The sequence below is a fragment of the Stigmatopora argus genome, chromosome 19 (genome assembly GCF_051989625.1).
Source record: "Stigmatopora argus isolate UIUO_Sarg chromosome 19, RoL_Sarg_1.0, whole genome shotgun sequence".
NCBI classification, from domain to species: Eukaryota; Metazoa; Chordata; class Actinopteri; order Syngnathiformes; family Syngnathidae; genus Stigmatopora; species Stigmatopora argus.
In genome coordinates this window covers 7,997,547-8,021,657 of record NC_135405.1, presented here as the reverse complement: position 1 = coordinate 8,021,657, position 24,111 = coordinate 7,997,547, and the positions used below count along the sequence as shown (strand labels likewise).

The 24,111-nt window shown below is 38.9% G+C and overlaps 2 protein-coding genes and 1 long non-coding RNA gene across 8 annotated transcripts; 2 read left to right on the top strand and 1 right to left on the bottom strand.

Annotated features, from left to right (window-relative positions):
- Window positions 1-2,238: 2,238 nt before the first annotated feature.
- Window positions 2,239-4,916, top strand: LOC144064502 (uncharacterized). Of its 2 annotated transcripts, XR_013296805.1 has the most exons (7): window positions 2,239-2,555; window positions 2,739-2,824; window positions 4,133-4,248; window positions 4,312-4,427; window positions 4,491-4,606; window positions 4,674-4,790; window positions 4,843-4,916. It is a non-coding gene; the product is annotated as an uncharacterized LOC144064502 (long non-coding RNA). The 2 variants fall into 2 exon arrangements; XR_013296806.1 differs by lacking the exon at window positions 4,674-4,790 and having other exon boundaries at window positions 2,240-2,555.
- A 3,171-nt stretch (window positions 4,917-8,087) lies between these two features.
- Window positions 8,088-15,683, bottom strand: nrbp1 (nuclear receptor binding protein 1). 3 transcript variants are annotated; one of them, XM_077587113.1, is made up of 18 exons: window positions 14,949-15,678; window positions 13,747-14,003; window positions 13,181-13,303; window positions 12,037-12,138; window positions 11,869-11,958; window positions 11,484-11,524; window positions 11,309-11,403; window positions 11,150-11,233; window positions 11,021-11,079; window positions 10,832-10,930; window positions 10,622-10,754; window positions 10,447-10,537; window positions 10,327-10,377; window positions 9,809-9,944; window positions 9,692-9,745; window positions 9,568-9,631; window positions 9,445-9,500; window positions 8,088-9,352 (listed from the first exon to the last, which is right to left on the bottom strand). In XM_077587113.1, the coding sequence occupies exons 2-18, from the start codon at window positions 13,978-13,980 to the stop codon at window positions 9,257-9,259; spliced, it is 1,608 nt and encodes a 535-aa protein (XP_077443239.1). In that variant the 5' UTR covers window positions 13,981-14,003; window positions 14,949-15,678; the 3' UTR covers window positions 8,088-9,256. The 3 variants fall into 3 exon arrangements, with proteins under 3 accessions (XP_077443239.1, XP_077443238.1, XP_077443237.1); XM_077587112.1 differs by having other exon boundaries at window positions 9,692-9,944; window positions 14,949-15,683; XM_077587111.1 differs by having other exon boundaries at window positions 11,150-11,403; window positions 14,949-15,681.
- A 1,086-nt stretch (window positions 15,684-16,769) lies between these two features.
- On the top strand, window positions 16,770-23,931 carry capn3b (calpain 3b). 3 transcript variants are annotated; one of them, XM_077586621.1, is made up of 22 exons: window positions 16,770-17,169; window positions 18,046-18,115; window positions 18,239-18,357; window positions 18,919-19,052; window positions 19,126-19,294; window positions 19,394-19,477; window positions 19,550-19,641; window positions 19,778-19,855; window positions 20,220-20,380; window positions 20,733-20,902; window positions 21,282-21,490; window positions 21,569-21,605; window positions 21,987-22,010; window positions 22,126-22,209; window positions 22,609-22,686; window positions 22,756-22,813; window positions 22,882-22,946; window positions 23,070-23,138; window positions 23,211-23,289; window positions 23,370-23,486; window positions 23,566-23,624; window positions 23,757-23,931. In XM_077586621.1, the coding sequence occupies exons 1-22, from the start codon at window positions 16,786-16,788 to the stop codon at window positions 23,781-23,783; spliced, it is 2,367 nt and encodes a 788-aa protein (XP_077442747.1). In that variant the 5' UTR covers window positions 16,770-16,785; the 3' UTR covers window positions 23,784-23,931. The 3 variants fall into 3 exon arrangements, with proteins under 3 accessions (XP_077442747.1, XP_077442748.1, XP_077442749.1); XM_077586622.1 differs by lacking the exon at window positions 21,987-22,010; XM_077586623.1 differs by lacking the exons at window positions 16,770-17,169; window positions 18,046-18,115; window positions 18,239-18,357; window positions 18,919-19,052; window positions 19,126-19,294 and having other exon boundaries at window positions 19,405-19,477; window positions 19,550-19,658.
- Window positions 23,932-24,111: the final 180 nt, after the last annotated feature.

The window sequence follows — 24,111 nt, the reverse complement described above, 5'->3', positions numbered from 1 at the left end:
TATTATATGTCCACAATATTAAAGTAGTAGATTATTCAAAACATGACTTTAGTTATTTAAAAAAAAGTATATTTTTAAATACAATATTTTGAGTAACACCTATAATTTTAGCAAAAGAAAATGTTTACCTGTTTAGTGCACATTTTTCAATGAGTTTGGCTTGCAAACACAAGGTGTTCCAAAATGTTTGACCCCATTTCGTAGGCCAATCATTTTGAGACAGCAGAAACAGTGGAGCAAGTTCATGAAGCCTTCCTGCGCAGTCCTTGGAAGAGTGTTAGAAGCAAACGTGTGGAGACCCACATTCCAACCCTTTTCTTGAAATTTTTGGTGCTGAGTTTTATAGTTGGTGCCTTCTTTGCAAAATTTGCAAAGTAGGCACGCTGCACTGTCTTGTCAAAAATGATTGACCTGTGAAATGGGGTCAAACATTTTGGAACACCCTGTAGATTAAAGAAATTATCTAGTGACTTTGGAATAGCCACCCAACAAGATTTAAATATTCTACCTTTATAATGCAATTTTTATCTGTGAACGTGTTCTCAACTTGAATTTGTATACTTATTTGACACATCATTGATTGAGCAGTTCAACTGTACTTTAAAGTCTTCTGGATTTGATGACAGTGTGTTTGGACTTTGCAGTAAGGCAAGACTTGTCCAGGACTGAAATCCACTGACCTATCATGGATCACAAAATGAATTACTGTGCCTATAAACGCTACCAATGTGACTTTAAAACCGGGAAGACAAAAGTTAATGTGAACGAGTGCTGTGTTTGAACTTAAGTGCTATGTACTGTTTTTAGTAGGTTCGCTTCTTTTCTTTTTTACTCGCACATAATTGTACAGAATGGATATTGAACCCAACGGCTGGGTGACACTCCAACATTTCTGGGGTAGCTTTTTATTTAGAGCGTCTTTCTAGGGTGTTTTATATCAAAACTATTTTTTTGTCTGGCTTTCCTTTTATTATTTATACCTTTGTCAATTTGTACGGCAACGTGTTTTGTCAGCATGAAAGTGTATTGAGCACACATTGTGACGTCGAATACGTACAAGCGTATACAGTACTTGTACAAGGGCTACCCTTTCTTAAAACAAAGAGAATTCAAACCATGTTTTTTTGTATAAATTATTGAATTTTGTCTCATGTATATCTGTCATTTCACTGTTTCTAAACTAAGGCCCGTGAGATATTTTTACGAAACTATTATCGAATATGACCCGCACAAAAAGTTTGATTACAGTCTACATTCTGTTACATTTCTCGGTTTCAACATTAGATGGAGCTAGTCACTCATAGTACCTCTCTATTAGCTATTAGATGTTGAAATTAATGGATGAAACTCGAATTTTAGTTGACCCTGACTTCGAGATCATGTGTGCCCCCAAATAGATAGCGCCCTGGGCGGTCGCCCGAATTGCCCATAGCAAAAACCAGCCCTGCCGGTATACATTGTTCTGTTAACAAGTTAAAGTAGGATTTCAAGTTATTTTTCCAAGTAGAACTTGTAGAAAAAAAAGTTAAGCAACACCCTCTGTGGTTTGTCTGCATTTAAAAACACTAAAATTGCTGATTAGTGATTTTTTTTTTCAGGGAGTGAAAAAAAATGGGGCAAACCAATCAGCGACGGTCTGTGAATTTCCTAGCGACGCCTTCAGCGAATCAATCCAACCCTGCGAGAAGGCCCAAATCAAATTCTGAGTGGTTAAAGCAACAGTCTTATCGACGCTTGTTTAATGCAGCAGAGCCTGCAGAACTGATTGTGAAGATCTTGAGGCACATTTCTGACCCTGGCAACAAATAATGGCTGAAATGTGATTGGTTAGATGCTTAAATATGAAAACACACATCTGGAAGCAGTGCAACCAGGAAAGCAATGAACGTAAGCTAACAGAAAATTTAGAATTATTTAATAAGTATTCATCGACAAAATATAATTAACATCAGTCTGTGATTCAGATATTTCTTAGGCCAGCAGAGAAGGCCTTGAAGGCCCTGACGGCACACCACTGCCAAGTATCATTTAAATGTCTAGAAGTAAAAAACAAACACTAAAGTGCATGTCATCACAATGTTCATAATGTGCAATACTGTATTTTAAAGGATTAAAGCCCAACCAAAAAGTATTTATAGCTCCCCCCACTGACTAATGCACGTTATGATGAAAACAATGTATTTTTTTTAAGTATGAAAGCCCAATCAACACGTATTTACAGCCCCGCCCACGCCCCACCCACTGACAAATGCATGTTATTATGAAAACAATGTATTTGTTTTTTCAAGTATTAAAGTCCAACCAAAAAGCATTTACAGCCCCACCCCTCCAAACACACACTTACTAATGCACGTTATTATGAAAACAATTTATACTTTTTGTGTGTCTATTTTGAATAGGCGTGGCCGAGGGCAGAGTTCAAATAGCCGACGTCAAACCCCAAAATGGCTGATGAGACAGGAGGCAGCACGGACGTGCACTGCAGAGCAGCTCAAAAGTGACGATTTGCCGAAGAAAGCCTGACAAACTTCTCACAGGACGATGCAGCACATTCGGTACGTTGTCATTTGGGGATTTCGAAGCCCCAGTTCTCGTCTTAAGAGTGATAAGAGCATGATTCGTTGGCGTGATGTAGCCCCGCGTGTGTGCAGACAGCAAAATGTTTGCAAACAAATTGGCTACATTGCGTTACCGATCGCTCTTTGTTTGAAAAGAAATCATTCCATTGTGTGTTTCAGTCCCTCAACGAGCACAGACTGCTTGGAAACATCAAGAATGTGGCCAAAACGACCAGAAAGGAGCAGCTTGTCGACGCCATAACAAAGTGAGTCATTTTTAAATAGTTCCGATTTTCTCTATCCGTGTAATATTTAAACGTCAGCGTTCAGTATTCATGGCTTTGCGCAATTGGCTCGTTTTTTATCATGATACATTAAAATGTTGATTGAAAACGAAGTAGCTTGGTGTTTTTTAATAGCAAAATCTTGTGGGTAAGTCACCCACACTAATGCCATTAATGGATATGTAAGGAATAAACAGTAATCCCTCGGTTATCGCGGGTAATGTAGACCAGACATGGCTGATAAATTAAAAACCGTAAAGTAAGGTCATCACTATTATATTTAATAAAAAAAAAATACTATAGTACCAAGTGAAGGAGTAGCTTCTGCTTGTAAGTTTCAATGTGCTTTTCACATCTTTCTGAACTTACCAAAAAATCTGCCATGTAGTTCAACTGTGCACTTAAATTAATTATATACTTTTACCCCGTTAACTTTCTTAAAGACCTCAGGGCTTGAGCCTTTTCATTTTTAGTTTTAAATGTGGTTTTGACAAAACCTAAGTGAGATATTTATTCAACAATATTGCGGGTGTTTTTTAATAGCAAAATCTTGTGGGTAAGTCACCCACACTAATGTCATTAGTGGATATGTAAGGAATAAACGGTAATCCCTCGATTATTGTGGGTAATGTAGACCAGACATGGCTGTGATAAATGAAAAACCGTAAATTAAGGTCATCACTATTATATTTAATTTAAAAAAATACTATAGTAGCTTCTGCTTGTAAGTTTCAATGTGCTTTTCACATCTTTCTGAACTTACCAAAAAATCTGCCATGTAGTTGAACTGTGCACTTAAATTAATTACATACTTTTACCCCGTTAACTTTCTTAAAGACCTCAGGGCTTGAGCCTTTTCATTTTTAGTTTTAAATGTGGTTTTGACAAAACCTCAGTGAGATTTATTCAACAATAGTGTGGGTGTCATTTTTGACTCATTTAAACATAAGAGAAAAACAAAAGCTTTTTGGATATTTAATTGATTGACTGAAAAACTCAAGGCAGAAGTAGGATTTATTATTTTTATGTAATTTGTACCTTGTGGGTCCCTTTCCATATTTACCACCACATGATCCTGATTATTTGTTTGTGGAGGAAAATATACTGGATAGGGGCCCTTAAAGACTCTGCAGTAGACAAAGAATACCAGAACATCAGGAGTATGTCTAATAGAAAAAAGCTAAAGTGTTTATTTGGACCCTCATTTCTCGGTGACATACCAGAACCCATCTCCAAAATAAAAGATGGCACCTTGGGTATGGTGTTTTAACCCCTTTTTCTGTTTTCCAGAATTCCACAAGGGGGACAAGGTTTCCTGCCTATGTACAGATAGCCTGAGGCACCCCCCTTTTCGTGGTGCTGGTGGTTACGCGAAAACCTATCAGTGAAGTTTTTCAAAATAAAAGGTGAGACCTTGTGAATGGTTTTTTACTTAACTCTGTGTATTGACCCTTTTTTTTGTTTTCCAGAATTCCACAGGGGGGACAAGGTTTCCTGCCTATGTACAGATAGCCTGAGGCACCCCCCTTTTCGCGGTGCTGGTGGTTACGCGAAAACCTATCAGTGAAGTTTTTCAAAATAAAAGGTGAGACCTTCCAAATGGTTTTTTACTTAACTCTGTGTATTGACCCTTTTTTTTGTTTTCCAGAATTCCACAGGGGGGACAAGGTTTCCTGCCTATGTACAGATAGCCTGAGGCACCCCCCTTTTCGCGGTGCTGGTGGTTACGCGAAAACCTATCAGTGAAGTTTTTCAAAATAAAAGGTGAGCCCTTGTGAATGGTTTTTCACTTAACTTTGTGTATTGACCCCTTTTTTTTTTGTTTTCCCAGAATTCCACAAGGGGGACCAGGTTTCCTGCCTATGTACAGATAGGCTGCGGCAGCACCATTTTTCGCGGTGCTGGTGGTCACGCGAAAACCTATCAGTGGAGTTTTTCAAAATAAAAGGTGAGACCTTGTGAATGGTGTTTTACTTTGTATTGACCCCCTTTTTTTCCAGATTTCCACCTGGTGCCAAGGGGAGTTTCTTCATCCATTCTCCAAAGTTTTTCAAAATAAAAGTTTTTCAATGTATACATGTGTTGTCTTTATCTAACAAAAAATGCAAGTTACATTCAAAGTCAAAACATTTTATTAACATATACACATTTCAACTTTAGCATACTTAGGAGTTGGCATTACATTGAAATGTTGATTGGTGTGGTCAGTCTTTTCTCCACCTGCAGATGAAGACAACATGGTTATATATTAACAAAAAAAACACTTAGAAAATAAAAAAGGGAATAAACAGGAGAAAAAATGGGGGGAATAACTACTTAGAAAATAAAATTAGAAAAACTGGGGGGAATAGACTTAGGAAAAAAGGGGGAATAAACACACAGAAAAAACTGGGGATAAACACTTAGAAAAAAATGAACCAGGGTGACTAAACTAAGGAAAATAAAACTGGGAGGATAAACACTTAGGAAAAAACTGGGAGGATAAACTAAATTGAAAATTAGAAAAACTGGAGGAATAAACACTTAGAAAATTAAATTAGAAAAAAAATCAGGGGGAACACTTAGAAAGAACTGGGGATAAACACTTGTAAAAACCTGAAGACATAATTAAACCAGGGGAGTACACAGGAAAAATACACTTAGAAAATAAAATTAGAAAAAAATGAACCAGGGTGACTAAACTAAGGAAAATAAAAACTGGGAGGATAAACTAAATTGAAAATAAAATTAGAAAAACTGGGGATAAACACTTAGAAAAAAATGAACCAGGGTGACTAAACTAAGGAAAATAAAAACTGGGAGGATAAACACTTAATTGAAAATAAAATTAGAAAAACTGGGGGGAATAGACTCCGAGAATAACCATTTAGAAACACTTGGAAAAAAACTAAACCAGGGGGAGTACAATAGGGAACATAAAAACCAGGGTGACTAAACTAAGGGAAAAAACTGGGAGGATCAACACTTAATTGAAAATAAAATTAGAAAAACAACTGGGGGAATAAATACTTAGAATTCCTGCTCCAACATTAAATGAGAACCTTACCTTAAAAATCCAGTCACAGAGCTGTGGAAATGAATGGCCAGTGAAACATTACCATGATGATTTAGGCTTTTATTTAATTTGGATTTTCAGAAGTAGAGACATCCTCAAGTGAGCAATCTGTGAGGAAGATCTCTTGAGCCTGTTGCATGCAAAAAAAAATAGCAAAGGTTAGAATATATAGCGACTGGAGATTCAACAGATAGGCTGAGTTTTTTTTTTTTGGGGGGGGGGGAGTAGTTTTATGTTGATGCTTAACGGGGAAAACTTGATTTAATCAAGGTATTTGGGGGTTGCCAAACAATTACAGGATAGAGAAATCTTACAAGAAATTTAATAAACGAACAAGATAAAAGAAAATAAGTTAGCAAGTGCCAAGTGCTATTTTTCCTTTTCCAGACAAGGCAATTAAATATACAGACTGACGTTAACAGCTAGGACAAAGTTGGCTTAACAGTTTTGAGAAAGTTGGCTTAACAGTTTTGTACAAGTGTTTTTTTTTGTAAGAACAGAAAAATTACAAATCGGAAACGGGTGTTTAGCACTCCCAATGAAAACTATCATTACATACATATGGATGTCATTCTAGAGTGAGCATTTATTTACCCAACAAACAGTCGGTTGATGTCTCGGCGTTGTTTGATTAAATTTAAAGTATTACTACACGACTCAATAATGAAGAGAAAACGGACAACATACTTTTTAAGTCAAATCGTGACGCTAACGCTAATGCTAACTAGTTACATACAGCACATAGCCGGTCGGGAAAAGAAGCCCAAAATTAAATTTTAGACGGTGTGTTAAACCTGGCATTAAACTAAGAGCTTAGTTGGCGTTTTGGGCTCAATTGATTGCTGAAAAATCTCCCGATAGCGTGATAAAAACACATTTAAGACAGTGAATTGCTCTACTCCTTACCTCGTTGGTGTAGTCGTCGACGGTCAGCGTGGAAAAGGCTTGCAAAAGGAAAAGTTACTGCGCATGCGCTTAATTAACTCAGCTGCGTCAACAATGGGCGTAACCACATTGAAAGTGGAAAAGATGGTGGCTTGCTTACCGCGCTCCAAGAGGTGGTTTGTCCTCCCAACTCCGTCTGTGTTTTGAAGATAGAATAGTCGTGAGTTTTTTGGTCTTGATGCTATAAAACAGTACGTATTAGTAACCAATTTCACCAAATATTGAGTAACATTTGACTTAGTATTTTACATCAACTCACCATTATTCCAAACCACCTGACTCCATTAAAAGTTTAAACTTTGACACGCAAAGACATGGTGACCACCATGTAGAATAAGGCTTTTTTGACACATACATATAACATTGGCCAAATTTACTGTAATTGAAAAAGCCTAACCAAGTATCAGCGGTGGTCCGTGAATTTCCTAGCGACGCCTTCAGCTAATCAATCCAACCCTCAAAAATTATTTTATGACTATAAAACCTCTACTGCAGGTACAGCTTGAGACCCATAAAAAATCATCAATAATAACCTCATATAATTGAAATATTATTTAGGAGCATAGCCATATCTTACTCACCAAAAATCCTTTTTACCTGTAAACAATATCCATCCTCCTTTTTTTCCTCCTTTTCTATCGCCATCGAAGCTAATGCTGAAAGTCGAGCCTATCCTGTCATATTTCTGGCAAACGTTTTTATTCAATTTAGTGCTGAAAATGTTTGTTCCCAGTTGTGACAGGCTTGCTTGCTTTGGAGTTGACCAACCTTTCTTAATGACGTCCAGCTTTTTTTTCTTGAAAAGTCCATCTTGAAAATGGCTTTGACAGTAAATCTGCAAACAAAACAATTTCTCCTCCTCCTTCAGCCATTGCAGATTGACAAAACCGCTATTAAATCAACACAACAATATATTTGCTTGTGCAGCTCGCTCCAGATACAGTTTGGTAGGACTGGCTTGTCCACTATCACTAGCCAATTAGAGTTTGCGAAAGCGATGACGTATCCCTACGCATGCGAGAAGGCCTTGGTCTCACCAAATCAAATTCTGTTTGGTTCAAGCAACAGTCTTGTCGACACTTGTTTAATGCAGCAGCCTGCAGAACTGATTGTGAAAGCCTTGAGGCAGATTTCTGACCCTGGCAACAAATAATGGTTGAAATGTGATTGGTTAAATGCTTCAGTATGAAAACACACATCTGGAAGCAGTGCAACCAGGGGGAAAGCAATGAACGGAAGCTAACAGACAATTTGGAATTATTTAATAAGTATTCATGGACAAAATATAATTAACATCAGTCCGTGATTCCAATATTTCTTAGGCCAGCAGAGAAGGCCTTGAAGGCCCTGACGGCACACCACTGAAACCAATAGATAGCAGAGAAAGAGCGTTGAGTGTCAAGCACACTCCAAGTTTTTATACACCCTGTGAGACAGTCGCAGCAAAGGCAACACACGTTCCCCGATGGCCTGTTGGCTAATTTTGGATTATTTTTTGGGGGGGGCGGGATGAGACTGCGAGACATTTTCACTCAAAGTAACGAAGCAAGTGAAGAGAAAAGTGCAAACTGTGCTGCTTTTGAACAAGCCAACTATTCACAGCCACATACATTTGAAATAGTTTTAGACTTTGCTCATGTTGTTATTCCCGTTGACTAGCAAAGCACATACAGAGCAGACGTGAGTATAAAAAAAATAATAATACCTTTTCACATTGATGGAAAGCAGCCTGTCATGTAAAATGCCACCTTCACAGACTTGACCAAGAGTCAATGAGCATGTGCACAAAGTAACAGCGTGATTCAAACAGCAGCAATGGGGCCAATCTACATTTGTAAAGAACGATAACACCAGTATTTTATAGATTATAACCATGGGTGTAATATTTGTTAGCTTGTTTTCCTGATTGGTTTTGGGGCTAAGTGGAATTTGACATTCAGAACAAGCAGCCGCCACAATAGTGCTGAGTGAATTACACACAAATAAATAGTTTGGACATTTTCTCAGATTCAAGTGTGACGGGAAAGCAGTCTGCCCAGGGTTTTAAAAAGGAGCCGATAAGCAGACGTGACGACACTTCAGTAGGCTTTGGGCAGAAGATTGCTATAGTACAGTAAAAATGTTAAAAATATTATTTTAATACTGACTTCAGGAAAAACACAGCTTTTTCGCATTTGAACTTTATGAGAGAAACAAACCCGTGAGTGATTTTTTTCTTCCTTTTTGATTGAGGCCGATGGTCAAACTGGTTGGAGAGAAGAACAAAATAAAACAAATAAAGAGAGAAAGAACCACTTAGTGGCAGCTTTGTCCCACTAGAACATATAAAGACCGCGAGAGAGGGAACGCAAGGCTTTCCTCCTAGGGGCGACGGGAGGAGGGGGCGGGCGGAGTCCCCGCTGGGGGTCCCTTGGCTACGAGGACACCGTCACGGGATTGAGGGAACCGTTGCGGCTGTAGAACTTGGAAAAGGCCTCTTCGAGAACGCACGCGAGACGAGGCTGATCGCCCTACGCGTGGAAAATGACGTTTTTTGAATCAGGCTGGATATTTTTTTTCTTTGTCGTTTAGAAGAAATAAAAGTGAGCATGGAATAGTTTACCTCGCTGATGAAGCCGAGTTGAACGAGCTCCACGGCCAGCTCTTGCACGTTCTCGTCTAAGGCAAAGTCCCATAATGAGCTTCACAACTAGACCAAACAAAGTCGCCGAGCTCCGTAACTTACTTGGTAACAGATCGCAGCTCAGGTGTCGGTTGAGTTTATCCTCGAGTTTGAGGAGTAAAGTGAGCTGGAGGGAGAGAATGGTTTAGTCAAGGGTTGAAAAAAAAACGCTTGTCATGTGACTCACGTGATGCTTGGCGCCTTCGTCCACCGGTTCGATGTTGCACTGCATCTGAAGCACCTGGGGACAGTCGGACGTTTTCGTCAGCTTTTGGCCGGCGTTTGCCGGTTTGTGACTTCTCACCTTTCTGGTCTCGAGTTCCGCGGGTTCCGGAGTGGGCGTCTTAACGGAGGGCGGAACGATGGGCGACTTGACCGCCTCCTGCTGAGGTTGATGCGGACACGGAATCCCGAAGGCGGTCAAAGGGTAGATCCCGTTCCTGAAAGGCACAAGTGGTACACCTTGGAATTACTTCACAGGGCTGCGATTAATGAACGCCGAAAAAAGTAGGCCTCCCGCAATCAATGGGCAATTATTTTCATAATCGATTAATCATGTAGACATTTTTCTTTGACAAATTGTCTAGTTTTAACCTAGTTGACTATTTTTTTTTCTTTAGACCTCGATAAAAGTAGACTGATATTCTGCTTGTATATTTCTGCTTTTGTTTTGGAAATTATCTCTTCAAGGATAATACTCTTAATAGTACTTCAATTTTTAATTGACTTGTTTTGTGGTATAATTGAATTGTTGTTTTTTCTAATTATTATTAGTCTTATTTTGTAAATGTTTTAACAACTAATGGGGGAAACAAAAATTACCTGACATCCTCCAGGAATTTATCCAGCTCGAGAGCAGGAAATTGGGAAAGCCTGAGAAGGAGAACCAAATAAAGTCAGTCTTGTTGACTTTGTCATCAAGTGCCGATACACTGCACTCACTTCATCTGCAGGCCCTCCTTGCCCTCCACAATCACCAGGTTGGGGTCCATGTTCTTTGTCATCTCCTCTAAAGCGTTCTCCGGAATCATATCTGTGGAAAAATTACGCAGATGTGAAGACACCGGGCGTAGGCAAATGATCTAGGGAGCCATTTTGTGGTGGCGCGTCCACTCACGCTGGTGGCTGACGATGCAATGTGCTGCCAACAGCTTGAGCAGGGGCACCTCGAACAAGGCCTGGTGAAACAGGAGCTCCCTGGCTGTGGGACGCTTGTCCGGGTCTACCTCCAGACACTTTTGGATGAATTCCTGACAGGATATTGGGGGGCAAAAAATTATGACAACTTATGGTCCGTGTCCAATCACCAGCGCGGGAGACTTCTTACTCGTTGCAAGGGGTCTTCAAGGGACTGAATGGCACTGTTTATGGCTTCTTGGGAAACATATGAGGAATCTCCATTACTCTGGATTTCTAACACTGCCATCTGGGAGAGGGGAGGAAAACCACATGATAATTTATATTTGAAAATTGATCCTTGGTATCAATAAAGCTACACCAAAAAGAAAGGTCTCACCTCTAAGGCGCACATTCCAAAGGAATAGATATCCACGGCAGTGGTAACATTGGCAACAGCTGTAAAAGAAATAATTAAAAACTGTTGTCAACTCCCAATTTTGCGACAAAACAAAAGGTGAGTTCATACCTCCGTATTCCGGAGCAAAAAAATGAAGGCTTTTCTGCTCTTCTCGACACGTTTTCACATGGTTGTTAATAGTGTCTGGCGCCACTGGAATGAAGGAAAGAAGGAAAAGATGAGGTTCGTTAACCGTATTTTCCCTGATAGTCTGCGTAATTTTTCTACCTGAGCCAATCTTGATGAGGCCGTTGTGCTGGATGAAGATGGTGTCGCACGTCAGGTTCCCGTGAATGATGGCGGGTTCGCACGAGTGCAAGTAGCTGCGGCGGATAAGAAGGTGCACGTTAACGCAAAACCGCACGTAATTGTTTCTAATTAGAAGGGAAAACTGAAGGCCCACCTGAGAGCAGACAGTATTTGTGTGCACCAGCGCTTCCAAGCCTGACACACAAGTTCAATAAAAGCAAACATAAAATAACATAGAAAGGGAAGAAAATAAAGAATCCTATCATTCTTGACCCTCAAAATGAAATTACCATGATGAAAGTATGTCACAGAAACATTATTAAAACAGTCATTGCCAGCTTCACCGGTAAACTTGCCACCGTCGACGGCGATAAACTTCCAACCCATTTTGACTGGGAGCGGCTGGCAGCGAATGGTCGCTGCCAGCCGCCCCAGTCAAAATGAGTTGGACGTCTATCGCCATCGATCGTTCTGGAAATGGATGGTTATAAAATGGAAGTGGATGGTAACCCACTGACAGGTAACCTAATCTCCCAAACCTTTTCATTCATGGTCTTGTGGTTTTTCTTGGTCTTTTTCAGAAACTGTTTGAGGCTCCCCGAGGACATGTACTCAGTGATGAAAATGACCTGAGGCAGGAAAAGTGATTTAACTTAACGATCGCTGCAATCGGAACGCGAGCGAGTGGCGTGTTGCCGTCTGCCTACCCGGGCTCTGTTCTCTTTGACGTCAGCCCAGTACTTGTGGAACTTGACGATGTTCAAGTGCTCCAACTGGATCAAATTGTCGAACACTGCCTTAACCTTTTCCTGTGAAGAGCAAGGAGAGGTCAGGATTAAGCAAACAATTTTGTGTGAACACCAAGCAACGAGTACCTAACACGAAACGGTGAAAAAAAATGAGGTCGATTACTTGGGCGAACTGTGGACTGTAAGTCACAGGCAAAAGAATGCACAATGAAAGGGGGGTGAAATTAAATCACACTGGAGTATAAGTGGTATTTTTTGTGGACATTTTTTTAATTTATCATCAACTATGAACATTCACCGTGATATTCAAGGGATTACTGTAGTCCAGAAAATACGGTGATAATTTATAAAACAGTTGAAGATCACACTGAGTATTTAATGTTTCTTTCTTTCTTCACTTGCAGTTGATTTCATCCCTCAATTGATACAAATGTCAAAAACACATGTTGAAAAGTGACATCCACTTCACTTATGTTACTCAACTGGCACCCCAACAGAAAAGGAACAGTATGTTCTGTCCTTTTGTGCTGCAGGCAACAGATCGCACCGCTTGTTTGAAGCTGAAAATCTACAGTTTGTTGTTAATGAAGTCATTTAAGGAACAACACAGGCTTTGACAAAATACTGCTAGAAGGGAATTGTCTTCAGAAAGCACAAGTCGACATCAAAGTGATAACTGAGAATGATTTCAAATACGCAAACAGGACCAGAGCAATTGCGTTTGTGATTCGTGCAGAGATTGTTGCGATTCATGAAATATTTTGTTACAGTAGGCTCTTAGCCCCACCCATTATTTTATGAGGTTTTATTTTATGAAACGAGCCATAAAAGTGACAACTGTAGTGGAAATTATGTGATATGATGGGGAAGTTGAATCCACAAAGAACATATTTGGTCCAAAAACAAATGGAGCAACGCAATAACAAATGGCACGGAAGCATAACTTTTCGGCCTTGCAATAACTAAGACTATCAATTTAAGTGTTTTGACATGGGGACAAAAACGTGTGGGGAACTAGAGATGGGTTCCCTGTCTTTTGGAACACATTGTTTAGAAATCACATGCTACAGACAGTTTCCAACGTGGCTCAATGTGAACCAACCTCTTGTAACTTGAAGTTTTTCCTTTCAGAGAACATGACTTCATTCCAGACCACCTCAACTCCCTCCTCGGTGTCCATAGCCAAGTAGGCGTTATCGATGCCGGGTACATTTCGTTGATTCACCTTCATGATGGACAATAAAAACTTGTTAACACTGTCATGCAATGGTTAAGAAGTAACTAAGTACATATGCTTAATTACATTATTCACCATTTTCATGTATATTCAACTGCTGTATGTTTATGAAGCTTAACTTTGTATGTCATAACATAATTTGTATTTGTATTCATTATTAGATATATTTTTATTAAGAAGTAGATAGTACTTTGGTGGTATTTACTTGTACACCCTACATTTGAAAATAGTTATATTTACTTCTAATTACATCTTGCAAATCAGTTCGCTACTTTTTCTCTATAACCAAATATTATTTTAAACTGGCTATATTTTGGGGGGGTTTCATAGTTGGGGCTCTGTCGAGGTTAATATTCATGCATCTGCACTTTGATGCATCGTTCTTACTGCAGGCAAAAAATGCTTTTGGGCGGTTGAAGTAGCATAATAACCTCTTCTCGGCGCTTCTGCCAACGTCCACAGGGACTCTCCTCCAAAATCTCCGACTCGTCCTCGCTTTCCTCCTCCTCGTCCTCCGTAGCTGCCGCGGCGGGGGGCTGGCTGACCACGGACACGGGGGGAGACACCGACGACACGCCTTGACCCACGGCCGCAGCGGCCATCGCCTCGGACTTCGTTTCCTGGACCGCGTCCGGGGCCTGCTTGCTCTCGGAGCCCTCAGACATGTTTCTTGGTCACGCCGAGCAGCCTGCCAGAAACAAGCGTCTTTTATTTAGCCATTTTTTGCACGCATGGCAACCCTATTCCACCAATTAACAACAACCAGGGTGCAGAATTACAAGGAAAAAAGACGTCGCTTTGCAAAAATGCTACACTATCGCAGTGTTTCCCAATCACGTGTGCCCTGAGCAACGGTCAGGTGTGACATGGGGAAATTGAAAGAAGTCATACAATGAAATTTTAAGAGAAAAAAAAATATAGATATAAAGAAATTAAAATTGGGCTATTAAAAGGTAAAAACCAAAATGTGAACGTTAAATTATGGATTATACTATCTCAAGATTGAAATTGTGAAACAGTGATTTTGTTGCTTAAAAGGAATTAAAATTGAGCCATTACAAGGTCAAAACCAAAATGTGAACGTTAAATTATGGATTATACTATCTCAAGATTGAAATTGTGAAACAGTCATTTTGTTGCTTATTTTTCCTCTAACTCTAGGTTGTTTGATTTCTAGGGCATCAACTTTTGGCGACGTAAAGTCTGTGAGCACATTTTAATTTGTGTAATATTAGGAGATTTAAGTAATATTTGGAGAAAAGTCATAAAATCAGGCGATTAAAAACATTACATTACTTATTGTTACATCACTCGAACCGGAAGTTGTTCAGGATCAACTTTTGGTGACATGAAGTCAGTAGTATAAAAAAACCTCGATTTTGGAATAATTTGAGGCTTAAGTGATTCCTGCTGATAAAACTTTGATGAGAATGACTATGATTAATATAGGCGTCATAGTTTTAAATTGAAAGATTTTACGATGGTAGTATCCGTTTAGATTTTTTTCAATGCAAAATGTGTGCCGCAGCTCAAAAAAGGTTGGGAAACACTGCACCATCGCGTCATAGAGGAAAAGGCCACAAGATAAAAGAATAAAAATACGTGTAACCACACGTAAATGTGCAATACATACGTGTTAAAGTAGGGAACGTGAAGGTATCTGCTCCAGTTTTAACAGACTGTCCGCCACTCCTGAGTTTTGTAGCTTCGTAAGAAGAAAACCTTGTAGTTTCCTCGACGAAGTTGCGGCTAGCTTTCTTAGCTAGAGAGCATCGGCAAAGCTCAAGTAACAGGATCAGAATTTCATAAGTCGAACGAAATGCTGATCAAAATTGCAAGTCGACTCCAGAGTCGAACTCGGAAGCAGCCAAGCGCTCCTTGGGTTAACCTTGCTGCTACTCCCAAGATTATTCAGCCTGGACAACGTCTACGATGAAAATGAACCACAGTGGACACAAATACAACATTACCATACCAATACACGCATTTACTGACAGTTAACAAAGCAAAGTTTCATTGGATAACTACGAAAAACACGTAAAAGATAGCATTAACGTGACATTTTTAAACCGAGTGTTCACACACTGCCAAACATAATGGCGACAAGTTCCAGATGATGCACACTGCACTACTCGAGCCACCACGTCAGAGGAGACGCTGGTTGCCAGATAATGTATGATGCATTCTCCTTACTACGTAGCTCCAAAATACTGAAATAAACGTGCACACTGTCGATAGACTTTATATCCGTATACTGTTCAAAGTATTCTCATGAAATTTGACCCCAATAACAATATTCTGATTCAAATATTCCTGTATATTGTTAATTTGTTTTGAATTGAAATATCCTGAACGGACTTAACATTTTTTTTAAAACGGCAACCGTTTTTTTCTTCATAGAAATGTTTTTTTAAGAACTAGATACGAGAAGCGTGCTGTGAGCCAACTGGTGCAACCATAATCCCCTTTTAAGACATTTTGTGTCAGTGCCTTTCGATAAACAACAACTATAGTCTATGGAGCGTGTAATTTGAAATAGCTATAAATTGGTCAGTTTTCCATCCACTTTGAAACTGCTTGGTCTTTTATCAACATCTGAAATGCAGTTAACTAATTAATTACTTACAAAAATAATACACACAATTATTTCTTTAGAATTGTATTTTGAATTGTGTAATTGCAAAATTAAAACATAAATAAATGCCAGCATTTTTCACTAATATGGTGGCCGTGTTTTTATCATGCCAATACTATTATAGCCAATCAAAAGCAAGTTTAAAAATATCATCTCATTTTCTGAACCGCTTTATCCTCATTAGGGTTGCAGGGGGTGCTGGAGCCAATCCCAGCTGTCTCAGGGCCAGAGGCGGGGGACACCCTGAATCGGTGGCCAGCCAATCCCAGGGCACGAGACGGACAACCATTATTTTGTTCATTATCATAGAGACTTTAACAGAAAACAACACAATTTTGAAATATACACAAAGCATGAATATTTTAGTTCTCATTTAAATATGCATTGTGATGAATGCAATAAATGGAAGCTCTTCAACAAGAAACAAAAAGCATGACTAGAGACATGTGAAAATTTTAATTGAAGGTTTAAGGTCATTGATAAATAATACAGTAAAAATGACATTGTCTCTGTCCATTGTGCATCCTATAGTGTACTTTCTAAGAGAAGTTATACTTAAAGGGAATAATTATTCAAAAATGCTGTGTCAACCATGTCTGTTTTTCCTAATGTATATTTTTGGAACTACCAGAAGAGCACGCACGCACGAACACAATCACGCCCCGAATACCAAACAACCCAAAACACCCTCTTCTCCTTATATGAGGCCTATATTTAGATCCAGTGCCCAAGGGTGTGAGAGCTGACTTGGGTGTCTATTTCCAGTTTATAAGTTGAACTAAAAGTGATTGCCAGGGTCGCAGAAGACACTTCCTTGGACTTGTTTTACAAGTTGATGCACTGTCTCACGACAGCTAAGTATTTTGAGATTGAAATCCAATCACTATCAATAGGAATGGATTGTGAGAAGATGGAGAGTCATAAAGTGCCTGTCGTAGAAAATGCAAATGTGAAATTGCTTGGGGAAACAGAAGCTTTGCAGGCAGTGGATGACCAGGCAGACTACCCCTTAACTGGCAGCAACTCCATTTACTCGGCCATTCTCAGCAGAAATGAGGCCGTCAAGGATGCCAAGCGCCTCAAGACCTTCATGGAGCTACGAGACAAATACTTTAAGAAGAACGTGTTGTTTGAGGATCCCATTTTCCCAGCCTGTGACACCTCACTGTTCTACAGCCACAACAAGCCCCCTATGAAGTTTGTCTGGAAGAGACCCTCAGTGAGTTAACTCTCATCACTCGGGATGTCATGGTGATGATGCTGAATTTATGAATTTCACATTAATTTGGATTAGATTGTATTAGCAGCAGTACAACAATTCCTAATGATTCCTACAAATTAGCTCTAAAATTTTGAATGAAACAGGGTTTATTAAACAGTATACGTAAATTCATAAGTCATAAAAGGCTGTAAAATGAGGGTTGATATTTCAATCTAATTCAACTTCACAATCAAATGTTAAAAGAATTATCATAAAATCATAATCCCACAAATTTGTCTCAATTAACGAAATTAGATTCAACATAAGAACACTGGCTATAATAATACAATTTAAAAAAATGCTTCTACTATAAAAAATTCTAATTAAAAAAATAATTTAACAAATGCTAGAATTTGGATCAATTCATCAACTACAATATAATTAAATTGATAGATTATTTAAAAGGCCTTTTTCTTATACTGGAACTCATTAGGTTGTGCAAGTGGGTCATATAGTTCAGTTAAAAAGTTTTTTTTTGCCACAGATGCAAACTTGCGAGGTGTAAAATGACTTTTAGAGGTGTTGAGCTGGAGAATTCAAGCAGCTGTTTGTTTAGCTTGGATAAGATGACAAATGCAAGAGCAGATAAAAGGTCCCAGCTGGGATTTGGGTTGCAGGGGTCTTGTTGGGCAAAGCAAATGTCATACTCAGATTTGTAAACAGAATTTAATGACCTTAGATTTATAGCTCAATCCTTTCCATGATTCAAACCAATGTACTGTACTGTTTTGTCAATAGCACTGTAGCTCTTGACAACAGAATTTGTTTGTCTGCCATATTAAATGTCCAGGATCCTACGCTTAAAAATTAACTTTTTTTTTCCGTCAATGACAGGAAATATGTGAAGAGCCACAGTTCATCGTGGATGCAGCCAGCAGGACAGACATCTGTCAGGGAGAGTTGGGTAACGTCTCAATTAATCACTGGATTTACTTGCGAATGATCATACATCATACAGCAAATAGCAGTTAGATCTGAAATAATACATGGTATGAACATGTATTTTTATAGTGTGTACTGTTGACAGGTGACTGCTGGCTGCTGGCCGCCATTGCCTGTCTTACTCTGAACGAGAAGCTGCTCTACAGAGTGATTCCTCCAGATCAGAGTTTCACACAGAACTATGCTGGAATCTTCCATTTTCAGGTTGTGTATAAAACAAAATAAACTGTTTTTTGGGGTGTTTTATAATGCAAAAAATAAAAAATGATGGATGGTCCATCATGACTTTCAAGATTCAAACAGAAAATTAACTATTGTCATTGCACTTTTGTACAGATTTTCTGACCAAAATATCAAATTACTGCGATTAGACTGGCAACCAGTTCAGGCTGTACCCCACCTGTTGTTCATAGTTAACTAGGATAGGCTCCAGCACCCTCACAACCCTCGTGAGAATAAGAATTGCGGAAGATGAATGAACGAATATTTGCATGAAAAGATGTGCTATGATTAAAATGGGACAAAAAATGGCACTTTTATCTAGATTTACACAAAGTTAAAGACGAATTCCCCAAAATTCACAAGCTGTTAAAAAATGACCCAAATAAAAATAAGTGGAAAATCTTACTAAACTTAATGACCATCAGTTCTTAACAAAAAGGTCAATGCACTTAAGAACAGATTCAAGGTAGTAGTTGAAAAATTCTACTATTGATTATTTAAAATAGTCACCTCCTAGTATTCATTACCTACTTTTCACCTCAGTTCTGGCGTTACGGTGAGTGGATCGACGTGGTCGTTGACGACCGCATCCCCACCTACAACAACCGGCTGGTGTTCACCAAATCTTTCCGTCAGAACGAATTCTGGAGTGCTCTTCTGGAAAAAGCTTACGCCAAGTAAGAGTACATCTTTTTAGCGTTCTATCTACAAAGAGAATGTTAATTTTTGAATGGTGTGCCCCTCACCCAGGCTGCACGGCTCCTACGAGGCTCTGAGGGGGGGTAACACTCTGGAGGCCATGGAGGACTTCACCGGGGGAGTCACAGAGTTCTTTGAGTTGTCTGAGGCACCTCAAGAAATATACAACATCATGAAGAAGGCCCTCCAGAGAGGATCGCTAATGGGTTGCTCCATTGATGTAAGTAAATGCTTAAACCTACCATAAAAATACCTTTTAAAAATGCGTACAATTTATTGTATTCCTTGATTTACCGTTATAATGTAACATCTGGCCCAGGTCACCTCCCCGAGTGAAATGGAGTCTAAAACGGAGCTTGGTCTGGTCCGAGGACACGCCTACTCCATCATAGCCCTGGAGGAGGTGAATTCATTCAACATTGATTTTCTTTTAAGGGAAAAAAAGTCATATTTACCAATGGCGTTCTCTTTTTAGTGTGATGAGGCAGCAAAGGACAGCAAAATTCGCTTGATTCGCTTGCGTAATCCCTGGGGTCGAGTGCTATGGAAGGGACCCTGGAGCCCAAAGTAAAATCTGGAAAAACGTTTGTGCTGTTAATGCATTATATATATTTTCCCCTGTGCTATTGAAGTATAGTAATAAGTCAAAAGATTGCAAAGCGACAGTAAATCAACTTTTTTTCTTCTCTCAACACATTTCCAGGTCAAAGGAATGGTCCACCATTTCCATTGCAGACAAGGACAACCTTAAAAAGCAGACTGTCGAGGAAAGTGAGTTCTGGTGAGTAACAATATACTCTCATGAATGAAATATGTCAGTCTAAAACTTTTGTTCAGAGGGAATGATAATTTTTTTTAAGAATGAAGAAAATTTTAAAAATAGCAACAGAAAATGTATCTTAGTAAAAAAAGCCAATCATAAAGGTATTGAATTGAAAAGTATGTACTGCATTTTAGCCCCTGCCGTTAAACATAAACTGAAATATAAGAGGTGCCCTGCCTAGTCTGTTAACAGTGTCACCATGGCAACGGCAGGGAAGAGGTATCACCAGGATGATGGGATTGTAAAGCTAAATACTTTCAAGTGCTAAGGAAAACATGATGGGGTATTCCCAAGCCGCTTCCTCTTTCACATTCCCACCCAGGATGTCCTTTGATGACTTCAAGAGGAATTACTCCAAGTTGGAGATTTGCAACTTGACGCCCGACACACTCCAGGGAGACGAACGGCACAGCTGGAATGTGTCGGTCTACGAGGGTCGATGGGTCCGAGGCAGCTCTGCGGGGGGTTGTCGGAACTTCCCAGGTGGGGAAATTGAGAGTGGCACTTGGCTCATAAGATTGGCCAGACATGAGCTGCCACTTGGACAATTTTATTTTGTCCACATTGAGAGCACAGTATAAATTTGAGTTATGAGCACTTGTATTTTTTTTTTCATTTTAGGTTTATTTCAGTATTTGAATTTTTGTCTTGCTATGCTTATGACTTTACTTTTTTCTACTCAATTCACCAAATATTATTCACAAATCTTTTAATACCTCTAATTGAATTTTTTCCTTTTAACAAATGGATTTTAACTAGGAGGGTTGGCTGTGAATAATCATGTGCCATTTGAAAATCTCATTCTCATTCAATTCAATGCTGTTATCTTTTTAAGACACCTTCTGGACAAACCCACAGTATCACTTGGAGCTGTACCAGGACGACGACCCAGACGACTCCCAGGAACTTTGCACCGTGGTGGTGGCCCTCATGCAGAAAGGTCGTCGCATTCAAAAACAGCAGCTGGGTCCCAGGTTCCTCACTATTGGATTTTCCATCTATGAGGTAAAAAAAGGTCACTTTGCCCGCACAGGCGGCACAAATAAATTTATCTTTTGTGTGTGCAGGTCCCAAAGGAGGTGCGCTGAACCAACCAACAAAAACCAAAACACTTTAAGCTTCTAATTTCTCATCTCATGACAGTATACAGCATTACATTTAGAATTAAGTACGTTTTGACTATGTGCAATGTATGCGACTGGCCTGGGTGCAATATATTTGGGGGCACACAAGAGCCCCACCCCAATTTTTTTCCCCATTATATTACCAGTTCGAGAGGGTTGTCCACCCAGGGTACAAAAGTAGCCAGGACTGCCTCTCCTTGAGTACAAGAAGTGCCTTAAAAATACTGAATAAATTGGATGATTCTTCTTTCCTACCTCAGATATGTGGCCGGAATCGACATCTCCAGAAGGATTTCTTCCTGTTCAATACCTCCAAGGCTAAATGCAAACATTACATGAATCTGCGGGAAATCACAGAGCGTGTCAGGCTGCCGCCGGGAGAATACGTCATTATCCCCACCACATTTGAGCCTCATCAAGAGGGTCAGTTCATTTTGAGGGTGTTCTCCGAGAACAGGAGCACCTCAGAGTAAGGATGATCGCCATTTATTGCACATTATCATCAACTTCATGCGAATGAATGTTTCTATTTCTGCGATCTCGACAGGGAAGCGGAGAACACAATCGGGACTGACATAACACGGGTTTGTCCCATAATTGTGGTTATAGTGCTGTTAGACATAACATAATGCAGTGAATAATGGAATATTTAAATTATGCGTAGTTGGATATATTCCAATATAGCTTACCATAACTTCTCATAATTTCATATGCATCATTTCCAATATTTTACCAGGACAAAAATATTGGAACACCTAATTTTTAGTTTAACAGGATTTGCATATGGAAGAAAATATGTTAAATTTGTAATCACTTCCACCATTCACTAACTTTTTACAGTGTGTCCCAATACCTTTGTTCATGATATTACTGTATATTTCTCCATGCATTTTTTTGTAATCATTGTTTTTCCACAATCACAACTAATCTGTTCATCTTTCCACCTTCATCTTAATTGTAATCAGCAAGAAAAGAAAAGGAAGGACAAGGTAATGCATATTTGCACCAGTAAAGTTTTGGACTTACTGTACTAGTACTGAGATAAAGCTACCGATAATGTTACAGCAATTACAAGTTAACACCTGAATGTTGATTTTTTTTCAGCCAATTGTGTATGTCTCTGACCGAGCATTCGCCAACAAAGAAATCTTGCACGACGGCATTCCTGGGGAAAAGAAGACGCCAAAAGTAATGTTATTTTATTTTCCACTAACGCAGTTGAGCGCTTGTTTCTATGCACTGAGTATCCAACTCTAATCCTTCAAAAAGCTTGTGTAATTTATGGCTCTGAAATATAATCCTAAATGGATCAAATAACATTACTGGGGATAAAAGAATTGACCTTACTGACAGCTCATCTCCAAAGACTACAACACCTGTTTTTTTCCAAATGTGATCATGTTCTCTTCCATTTACGAATCATGTTTACATACACTTACCGTACACTAACCTTTTTAATAGCATGCTAAAATGTGTGGGTAGTTATAGCAGATATTAGAATTAAAATGGTACAGCAATTAGTTAAGTACATAGATTATCAGGAGATAAATGGTACTCAACTCTAGTTTATTTTTCTGATATTGACAGAAAAAACTCCTTCAGCCTGAGGAAGAAACTGAAGAGGAGAAACAGTTTCGTGTCATCTACAAACAAATAGCTGGCGAGGTAATAAATAAAAAAAAATATTTCAATGTCAAGTGTTGTATTTCATCTTTCATTCATTTGTCCTGCCAGGATATGCAAATCTGTGCAAATGAGTTACAGACCATTATGAGGAATGTGGTCTCCAAACGTGAGTCCACCGACGTGACGACTACGTAGGACTGGACCGTCAGTCAAGTTCTTTGTTGTCTTTCACAGTGCATGAAAAGAAAATGGAGGGGTTCAGCTTGGAGACGTGTCGCAGTATGATTGCCCTGATGGATGTATCCTTACATTATGTACATTACGGTATTATAACAACACAAAACAAGAAGTAGAAGTTAGGTAATATATGGTAGAATATTTGCGTTCCAATAATCATTTTCCTTAACTGAGCCAAATTCCAGACAGATGGGACAGGGAAACTAAATCTCCAGGAATTTAAACACTTGTGGAGGAAAATTAAGCAGTGGCATGTATGTTTATGGTCATAAATTTTGATTAAATTGCTTCAAAATCCTTTTTTATTTTATTTCTGGTGTTTGCAGATTATCTTTAAGGGTTATGACAAGGAACAAACTGGCTTCATCAGCAGTTTCGAAATGAGAAATGCTGTTCATGATGCTGGTGAGGAGCGTTGCCAAGTCATTAGTACATGTAATAAAGTTTAATTAATTCATTAATCTCAACCTTGCGCTACCTTGAAGGCCTCCACCTCAATAAACAGCTGTATGACATCATTGCCATGCGCTACGCTGACCAACACCTCAACATTGACTTTGACAGCTACATCTGCTGTTTCGTCAGATTGGAGGGCATGTTTAGTAAGTATACATTATATAATCTTGCTAACTTTTGCATGTGTATGTCTATAATTGTTTTAAAAAAAAATGTCTACTCAAGGAGCTTTCAATGTTTTTGACAAGGATGGAGATGGACTCATCAAACTTAATGTGCTTGAGGTGAGCCCTATTTATTTACTACTGTAGTATTTCAGTTAAACAGCAAGACAATGTAACTTTACATATATTTTAAACAAATATTCAGTTTATTATATGTCTGTCTGACTGTTTTTTCTTTATGTTCCCTTGTAGTGGCTTCAGCTTACCATGTATTCTTAAAAATCTTAATATAGAAATAATAAAAAATAATTTTGAGGATTCATGTAACGTTCAGTGTGAATTTGTTATTAAAGGAAACTTGACCAACATGTTAAAGAAGGAATATATTACCTTTGTTGTGTTTTCTTGCAGTATTTGGTGGCTTCACATTTTCACTCAATTAAGTTCAAGTCACACAGCTTTTTCCCTACTTGAAAATAAGACATTTATGGTACATTTTTTTAATGGGATTTTGAAAAAAAGTACAATCTCACATGACCATTACTGAAAATAGTAACATATTTTACATATCAATGTTTTACCATAAAAACACTATTTTAATGTATAA

Coding starts and splice junctions, on each gene's coding strand:
- nrbp1 (XM_077587111.1), bottom strand. CDS start 13,980: ATGTCTGAGGGCTCCGAGAGCAAGCAGGCCCCGGACGCGGTCCAGGAA. Junction 10,378..10,446: donor AAGGAGGGCCTGCAGATGAA/GTGAGTGCAGTG, acceptor TCTCCTTCTCAG/GCTTTCCCAATTTCCTGCTC. Junction 9,746..9,808: donor CGGAACTCGAGACCAGAAAG/GTGAGAAGTCAC, acceptor GACTGTCCCCAG/GTGCTTCAGATGCAGTGCAA.
- capn3b (XM_077586621.1), top strand. CDS start 16,786: ATGCACTGTCTCACGACAGCTAAGTATTTTGAGATTGAAATCCAATCA. Junction 19,642..19,777: donor AAGGGACCCTGGAGCCCAAA/GTAAAATCTGGA, acceptor ACACATTTCCAG/GTCAAAGGAATGGTCCACCA. Junction 22,947..23,069: donor GTATGATTGCCCTGATGGAT/GTATCCTTACAT, acceptor GCCAAATTCCAG/ACAGATGGGACAGGGAAACT.